At 39.0% G+C, this 9,193-nt stretch overlaps 1 protein-coding gene across 4 annotated transcripts; it reads right to left on the bottom strand.

Annotated features, from left to right (window-relative positions):
• Positions 1 to 57: 57 nt before the first annotated feature.
• Positions 58 to 9,095, bottom strand: cep44 (centrosomal protein 44). 4 transcript variants are annotated; one of them, XM_058091676.1, is made up of 12 exons: positions 8,899 to 9,095; positions 8,687 to 8,785; positions 7,890 to 8,037; positions 7,473 to 7,610; positions 7,164 to 7,238; positions 6,924 to 7,085; positions 5,976 to 6,104; positions 4,811 to 4,909; positions 2,194 to 2,265; positions 1,103 to 1,140; positions 949 to 1,018; positions 60 to 847 (listed from the first exon to the last, which is right to left on the bottom strand). In XM_058091676.1, exons 1-11 carry the CDS (start codon positions 8,934 to 8,936, stop codon positions 991 to 993), a joined length of 1,026 nt encoding a protein of 341 aa, XP_057947659.1. In that variant the 5' UTR covers positions 8,937 to 9,095; the 3' UTR covers positions 60 to 847; positions 949 to 990. The 4 variants fall into 4 exon arrangements, with proteins under 4 accessions (XP_057947661.1, XP_057947659.1, XP_057947658.1 ...); XM_058091675.1 differs by having other exon boundaries at positions 61 to 1,018; XM_058091678.1 differs by lacking the exons at positions 8,687 to 8,785; positions 8,899 to 9,095 and adding an exon at positions 8,302 to 8,389 and having other exon boundaries at positions 58 to 1,018.
• Positions 9,096 to 9,193: the final 98 nt, after the last annotated feature.

Consider the following 9,193-nt stretch of genomic DNA (forward strand, 5'->3'; position numbering starts at 1 on the left):
ATGGTGTTATGGCATAAACTGTGTCCTCACATTGCTCTCGCTGTCTGAGGTGCTGAAGGACGTCTGCAATTGGCCAACTCATAGGATCTGGAACACCTGGGAGGACACGCCTCAATAAAACGCTTCAAGGATCCTACTTTTTTCCTCACGGGCGCCGGGCTACACCATGCTGGTCTTTGCTGGCCTTGTTTGGCTTTTGTTAGCATTTAAACACGCATTACATTAACACTGACAGACATTATCCAGTCATTTGATTTACATTTTTTTTAAAATAAAATCAGAAAATGATTTATTAGAAAGAACCTATAGAAAATAAAACATTGACATGTCAAAACAAATGCTGAAGACAGAAATTATATTACTGGGCCAAAATGTACAATGGATTATTTATAGTAAAGAAACAATGATCATCGAGTAAAATAAATAAAAGGAAGAGAAAAAAAATTGTTGGCATTACTGTATACTAAACACAACAACTAAACAAATAATAAAACTGGGGGATTATTTTGTGTCAAATTCATTTAAAAGGTGGACAAAAATGTGTAAAAAAAAAAGTAAATAACCTGCATAAAGTGGTGCCATTTCATGCCATATGGAATACTATCCAAGTGCAGGAGATACTGTATGCATTTGTCCCACCATTATATTAGGGAGGTGCTCCACGGGTGCTTGATGAGTGCCGAAAGCATCATCTGCAAGTTAATGAAGCACAACAGTACTGTATATCATCGCAGGAAATATTTTCATTTCCTGAATCCTTTTGGAATTCTGCGAAATGAAAATGTGACCCATCACCAACTGCGTGTTTGTGTGCGTATCCATACCTTTTAACTCTCACAAACGATGACTATCTTTCCACCATAGTTAAAAGAGCGACCAGAGAATGACGTGTAAACAATCAAGCTGCTGTGAATACGACTACTGTATATAAAAAGACTAATAGCCTACATGATGGATTGAGCTTTTTGTCGAGGATTTTGTGTTTGTTCATCAGAGGTACTCAGAAGTACTTTTCAGCCTACATGTCAAGACACAAAAACAGCAAACTAAATACAGCATTTATTAAAATTAGGAAAACAATGTCAGTAGAGTAACGACTTACATGTTGGTGATCCGATGTAGTCTGTCTTTTAAATCATCCTGGACAAAGACAGAAGGAAATATTGAATTGAAAAGCACTAAGAGCCTCAAGGTGTTCAAATAGGAATGAAAATATATCACTTTGCAAAGAAATGGACAGCGTAAAACGTTTTAAAAAAAGCAAAAAGGATGTCATTGTATTGCAAATGATGTGCAGAGTGGATGATTGGGAGCAGTCGACACACATGTCAGTGTGACTGTGCTTCACATAACACGTAGATCCTAAAGACAACAGCAAATATATATTGGTAGAAGGATGCTGCGTTTAAAGCTGCCACGTAGGAGGCGTAGAGGAAGACCAAAGAGGAGGTTTATGGATGTACTGAAGGAGGACATGAGGGTAGTTGGTGTGAGAGAGATAGATGCAGAAGTCAAGGTTGGATGGAGGCAGTTGATTTGCTGTGGCGAACCCTGAAGGGGAAAAAGCCCAAAGAGAAAGAGGAATAGGGGGCCCAAATGTCCTCAGCCAAAGGGGGTGGATGTGGAGATACATGCTCGCCGATGTTAGGCAGGAATAACAACAGAACGTCTGTCATCATCATGAAGTTGAACAACAGGAAAAACAAGGTAGCATTGCTGAGGCAGAGAAGTAATATGAAAGAAACAAACTTCTCCATCAATGACAAAACGCAGCGCTGACATCGCCAAGAAGACACGCGACTTAAAATTCAAAAAATTCAAGGCACTTGGAGCGCCAACTGCAAAATGAACATCAAGTTAAATGGAGGACTGTAGGACGCCAAGTACTCATCGACGACAAGGAAATTAAAGACAGCTCCCAAAGACTTCAAGTCGACATCCTCATTGTGTTCTTTTATGTTTTACTAATTCAAATGTATTCCTATTTATTGCTAACCATTCATTCCCAATGAATATTTTTTCTATTTCATTAACGCTAATTTCATTTCCTCATCACGGAAATCCAACCAGAACCAGCACCGGAGTCATGGGACCATCGTTGATGTACTGCATAGTTGGATGGGGATGTCATGCAACTTCATGTAAAAAAAAAAAATCAGATTTATTCCTTCACTGCACAGCGCTGTGTCTCACCTTTAAAGCATCAGACATGGAGTTGACAGAGTGGGATGGAGAAGATGCCTGACATGTTGGAGGAACACTCAGCTAGAACAAAGAGACATTGAAGGAGATGTGAAAAAAAAAAAACCTGGAACAAGATGATAACACATCGAGTCAAAGAACCAAGCAAAGCAGAAACAGAAAGGTCAGCTTACAAATCAGTGGCATTTACAAGGAACACTTTAGCTACACTATCGGTAGTATGATTTGAAAGTACGGACATTTATCCAGTAAATCAACATAATTGCTCTGATCCTTTTGTTCACATCTGCTAAGGTACACTGTGTGGCACGCAATAGTTGTGTCCAGAAGTCCAACGAAACAAACTACTAAATACATAATATATGTCATATGTATTCCAGCAACCTCCACTAGGCTGTTTTAGTGGCAAACTAAAGAGGTGCTACTAAACAACACACATCAAATTGCTAGAAAACAGGATTATAATACAGTAAACCTCGGATATATCGGACTCGGATATATCGGAAATTCGCTCACAACGGACAGATAAAAAAGAACCAATTTTTCTGTAATGCATTTCCAATAAAAATTCATTACATATATCGGATTTTTTATAACGGATTTCGCCTATTTCGGACAAAATCTCCAGTCCCGTTCCAATGCATTTCCATGAAATTTCCCTCGCATATATCGGATGGCCGCATCGTGGCGCTCCGATTCGCCGAATCGTGACAGGCCGCTATACGACGTCATTTGCAGCGTTTGCAGCGTTGCCTGCGCGTCCAGGTACATTGGAAACATAGTCAAGGAAGTGCCTTTTTATAACGGATAAAATCCGATTTACGCATATACTGGATGTAAATCCGATATACGTATGCGTAAAACGGACATTTTCCGGTATACACATATAACGGATTTCGCTTATATCGGACAAAACCAGTGGGAACAATTGAATCCGATATATCCGAGGTTTACTGTAGTATGAGTAAGAATTGTTGAAGCACAAGAGCAGGTTATTGTGCATGCAGAGCAAGACTGGAGGTTCCACAGTGCCTCAACAACCTGATTAAGCGCAGTGCACACCTACTAACCTCACTCAGAAGAGCTCCAGAGGAAATATTCAAGCTATTAGTTTACCCTCCAGACGTCTCACTGCAGAGACATTATAGGTATGTGTACCGGCAGTACATTAGAGCAAAGTGCTGCATGAAGTAAGCACACATTATGTTCCATCCATCCTGCCAACTATCTAGGGTAGTTGGGGTATGCTGGAGCCTATCCCAGCTGACTTTGGGCCCAGGTGGTGTGCACCCTGGACTGGTGGCCAGCCAATCACATATAGATAAACACCCGTGGACAAATTAGGGCAGGGGTGGGCAAACTACGGCCCGGGGGCCACATGCGGCCCACTAAGCGTTTGAATCCGGCCCGCCAGTTGCTTTCTAACTTTTAACATACATGCTGGCAACATGACTTGCAAGTCGGATTACTTATTCAGCCAAAAAATAAATTATAATAAAAATAAAAAATATATATTTTTTTTAAATGTAAAATTCAAGTTTGTAGTTTGATGTGGTCTGATGTTTAAAGTGTTTGAATCCGGCCCCCCAGTTGCTTTCTAACTTTTAACATATGTACATGCTGGCAACATGACTTGCAAGTCGGATGTCTTCTTCAGTAAAAGAAAATAACAAAAAAAAATGTTAATGTAAAATTCAAGTTTGATGTGGTTTGATGTTTAAAGTGCTCTGGAAAAAAGGGATATATGGAACATATTTAAAACATATAGCTAATAATCTGACACGTTTACAGATAGAATTATACAAATAAGTACATAAATAAAATAAATAATAAATATATAAAAATATAATATAATTGATACATAATGTAATTAATAATAATATATATAATAAATTATATATATATAATATGTACATTAAATATAATATAAGAAATAAATAAAATTAGACAAATAATTCTAGGTGGACTGTTAGAATTAAGCAAATACAAATATATACAAATAATATATACAAATAAGTAAATAAAATAAATAAATAATAAAAATGTAAAATAATATCATATATTAAATATAATATATATAAGAATACAATTAATATATATAATATAATTAATCAAAATATATGATAAATAAATAAAATTAGACAAATAATTCAAGGTGGACTGTAAGAATTACAAGCGTAAAATAGTGTGTGTCTTATAAAATATATATTCTGGCCCCCCGCACAGTTTTGTTAACTCAGTGCGGCCCACGAGTCCAAAAGTTTGCCCACCCCTGAATCAGAGTCATCAATTAACCTGACATGCATATTTTTGGAATGTGGGAGGAAACCAGAGCACACCCAGAGAACCCCCCCTCCCACACACACACACACAGGGAGAACATGCAAACTCCAGATAGAGATCCCCAAAACCCAGATCTTCCAACATGCTAGCCTACTGTTATAGCTAATTTGTTGGTATAGCTATTGATAACACCTCTCTTCAAATGCATTTTTGCATCGTCAATCTTTCAATGGAATATTATGTACTTCTGTCATTTCTATGTACATGACATGTAGAATTTGTTTAAAAATGGCAGAGGTGATGTGCTTGGCTACATGGGTCTTACCCTTGCATGGTCCAGCTCCATTTTAGTTTCCAGTAATAGGACTCGATCGTTGAGATTTTCCCAGCTCTCTTTAGATATTGTGATGAATTCTTCTTCCTTCTGTACCAAATACAAAAAGGACTGGATGATCACAGTTCATTCATCATGGGCTTGAATGTCATACTCATTTTGGGACCTTAATAGTTTATTTGAGTGGTTCTTTTTCTAGGGTGAGATGATTATACAACGTACATCTTTAATGGACTGGACTCAAATGGATGCACACTTATTGGGGATTTTCTTGACTTTATCCAGGGCAGAACTACACATGCAGACTTGAATATATTCGTACGTCTCGGTGAAATCTCAGTGAAATAGAAAACGGAGAACAAAGTCATGTGTATAAGACAAAATCGGTGTGCCACCATAGTTTAGTACAGATGGGGCGACAAGCCGGAAGTATTATGATCACGCCGTAATTTTACACCTCAATACATGTTCTAGCTAGACGTTTAGTGGTAGCTACCAAAGCGTCTGGTTGAGCTGAAACTTGCCAAGTGACTCAACTAAATATTCGTGGAATTGTATATATATATAATCCCTCATTTATACGGTTAATTGGTTCCAGAGCTGCCCATGATAACCTTTAAACTCATATTACACAATATAGGAGACATGAGATAATATAAACTCATACATGTTAGCATTGAGAGAGTCACATCATCACAGAGTACTTCCTGCCCTGGCCAGTTTCCCATCAATGTGACATGTCAGACATCAAGTGACCAGTGGAGGATATCTCATATCATCGCAAAATGGCTTTGAATAAGTCTGAGTGCCTTATAGTATTTGAAGAATTTTCTTAAATTAACTATAATAGGTCTATAATAGGCCATATTCAACCACAGAACAGCAATGATTTATTAATGACTAAAAGCTGTGAGAGCAAAGCTGTGATATTTGAAGTGGTGAAGGAATTTGTAAGTAATATTTTGTACATTTGAGAAAAATCCAAACGTGTACCCAATAATGTTTTTTTTTCCATTTTATAATCATTCCACCCTCAGAATTATTTCCTGAGCCTTGTCAATAAACCATAATCATAATAAACTAATTAATCACCACAACGTAATTGTTCCAATAGATTTATAAAAAACAAAAAGGTAAAGAACAAATGTCTAGTTACTTTTTCTGTGTTACTTCGGCTCTCTAGCTTCTCCAGACGGTCCTCCAAAGCACAGAGCCTTTGAAGACCACAATGAAGGCTCTCAATTTGAACTTCCAATGCAGAAAGGCGTTGCTCCATATTGGAAGACTGAAAGACATCATTACATTGAGCATAAATTATTATTGGGCATCAGTATGATGTCTTAAAATATGCAGTGTTTGTATATTCCATCCATCCTCATCCGCTTATCCGAGGTCGGGTCGCGGGGAAGCAGCCTAAGCAGGGAAGCCCAGACTTCCCTCACTCTGGCAACTTCATCCAGCTCTGCCTCCTACCGTTCGGCCCGAGCCAAAACACCTGGCTCCTCTCAATATGGAGGAGCAGCAGTTCTCCTCAGTTTCTCCCAAATGACAGTGCTTCTCATCTAACCTCCATGGGAGTGCCTATGGAGAAAGCTAATTGCTCATGACCATTGGTGAGGGTAAGAATGTAAATCAACTGATAAACTGAGGGAGCTCTGTCTTTAGGCTCACCTCCCTCTTCACCACAACGGACCAATGCAGAGTCTGCATCACTGCAGACGCCGCATCAATCCGCCTGTCGATCTCGTGCTCTATTCTTCCTTCACTCATGAACAAGAAACTCCTCCACTTGAGGCAGAATCTCATCCTTGACCAGGAAATGGCACCATGGACTAAGACTTGGAGGTGCTCTCATCCCATATTTAAATATTCAGTGACAAATGGGCATAATAAGCCTTAGGTTTCTCAGTATTGTGTGGTATCATCATTGATTTGACCTGATCGCTTTGGCTCAGACAAACTACTTCTACCAAAGCTTCTTCTGCCATCATAGAAAACTACAAGCATATGTGGCCTTAACATGTAGCATTAATTATTATTATTTTTTTAATGAATTATTAATTATTTTTTAATTAGTGTTGCAGCGCAATAAATACATCCTTACAAGAAAGGTAACATCCTCCTTCTGCTCCTTTTCAGCCGGCTGGGTGGTCACATTTTCAGGAGGATGAGAGTGGATGTCATCGTGCGAGGGCTTCGTTACAATGTGGCATGGCGGCGAGTCGTCATTTTGCATGTGATTCACAACAAGAGGACTCGCACAGACCTGAAGCAGAAGAGAAACGGAGCTAATCATATCATATTCCCAAAATATAGCAACAGAAAAACATATTACTATACTTACAATGTCCAGCTTGGCAACTGATGGATGATCTTCTCTTCTGGTGCCTTTGTGTGATACAGGATATCTCACTCTGGGCTTAAAGCAGATGTTAAGTGACAAAACGCAATCACATCCTGCAGAGGAATTCTATTAGGGGTCCATTCATTAGAATTCATTAGACTGGGGCCAGCAGAGACAGTCAAAGTTGTAATAAATAAAAGGTAAGTATGCTTTGATGTAATCATATCATGTAAACCCATCGCTAATACAAGCATATTTAGCATTTGAACGGTTTGACAAGGAAATACACCACATTAGAAATGTATGTACCTTTTTCAGCTCATTGTGTCTTTGAAGGACCAAGTCAATGATGTCACAAATTGTGGACATTTTTCCTTGAGGGAAACCCCTTTGTAGAAACTGTTGCTTGGAGAGGATGGGTTTATAATGGAAGATATCTCGTAGAATCTTAAGAAGAAAATGAAGGCAGTTTAAAAGATTTGTAATGAAAAAAGAAAAAAAAACACGTTGCTGCTCCTGTCTCAACTGGACATTAGTAGCACTGATGATACAAAACGTGTAAGCCTGAAATGAAACTTGCTCAAGGGCATTCAACTAAATATAGCAGGGGCAGATGAGTCTGCATGTATATTTCTGGCCCTGTGTAAATTCATTGAATATGAACATGTACATTGTGTAAGCATTCACTATACACTCCATGGCATGTGTGAGAGTGAAGCAGTGTACCTTATAGAGAGTGTCTATGAATCTCATGTCAGTTTTTCCATTCAGCTCCAGTCCACTTTCCACCAGTTGCTCGGCAAAAGATGGCGAGACGGTGGTGAGAATGAAGGTGAGTATTGGCAGAAAAGCTGAGAGTTCTCCTTTGGATAGGCTGTTAGAAAATTCAAGAGAAGTCAAGCCACACAAGTTAAAACAGCTATCACTGCTCGCAGGAAGGACAAAAACAAGTTCAAATATTATACGGACTGTGTGTCAAATTGGCTACTTCCCCTCAAGCACTTAAATAAGTAAACTTTGAACAATGTACGTATACAGTGAGGGTGCAGGATTTGACAGTCACCGCATGAAATATATACAAAAACATTTTTTTTATTTCTTGTTGTATTTATTGACACAATTGTATTGTATAACTTACAATGTCCACTACTTTCCACCTTAGGGTTGCTCCTCAGCCGCCGTATTTCAAATTAGTCCCTCCCTTTCCGCTACGTAGGCAAGATAGAGACGATTGGGGGTACCCGGTGTCCATCACTCTGAGTACAACATCCGGGTACTGTGCTGCATTTGCCTTATTTCTCCATGTGAACCCACTCATTACAAGCAAACCCTAAGACGAAGTACGGAAGTGCGCCAATTCAGACCCTAGTCGAGTAATCATTGTGGCCCTATAATGACAACTGAACATACAAGTAGTTTGTCAAAGTGGTAGTTGGAAAAACCGTGTGGCATAAACGGTGTTTTAATAGCAACATGTTTAGCATTTGTCATGGCGGACATGCCATCAAGTGAAAACCACTTACCCACTGTAATCGACGTGTCCTGGGTACTTTATTACCCGCAAGAGAGTATCCAGTTTACGAAGGCAGCTTCGCACGTCGCCAGAAAACATAGTTTTACCGCTTTGGACACAGAAAAAGTTCAAATAATGTTACTGAAATTTTCTTCGTGTCTTTGTTTCGAAAATACTGTTTAAAACATACGTGTATAATAATGTTCTTAAGTATTTGCTCACCTGAACAGGACTGTGTTAAGTATGTTGAAATAAGTCATTCAAAGGACGCGAGAAGGACGGCGGTTGAACATTTTTTGTTTCTACCGGGTTTCAGCACAACACAAGTGGATTGGCTCGCCGTGAAACGTAAGACTGACGTAAAAAACGTCATCGACGTCAGTGACGTTGGTTGTCTTGCTTCGAGAACCCTGTGAGGAAAAGGGGGAGGGGCGACGATGACGGCAGAGGAGGAGGGTTTAACAAAATAATAACGACTGATGGGAATTTCGGCTCTTTTAAAGGAGACGATTCTTTT

Source organism: Doryrhamphus excisus, chromosome 1 (genome assembly GCF_030265055.1).
Source record: "Doryrhamphus excisus isolate RoL2022-K1 chromosome 1, RoL_Dexc_1.0, whole genome shotgun sequence".
Taxonomy (NCBI): domain Eukaryota; kingdom Metazoa; phylum Chordata; class Actinopteri; order Syngnathiformes; family Syngnathidae; genus Doryrhamphus; species Doryrhamphus excisus.

What these genes read in the sequence shown, in the direction of transcription:
- cep44 (XM_058091676.1), bottom strand. Translation starts at nt 8,936, where the DNA reads ATGACTTATTTCAACATACTTAACACAGTCCTGTTCAG. An exon ending in CTTAACACAGTCCTGTTCAG is followed by an intron (nt 8,786 to 8,898) that starts GTGAGCAAATAC and finishes CTGTGTCCAAAG; the next exon opens with CGGTAAAACTATGTTTTCTG. An exon ending in GGACACGTCGATTACAGTGG is followed by an intron (nt 8,038 to 8,686) that starts GTAAGTGGTTTT and finishes ATTTTCTAACAG; the next exon opens with CCTATCCAAAGGAGAACTCT.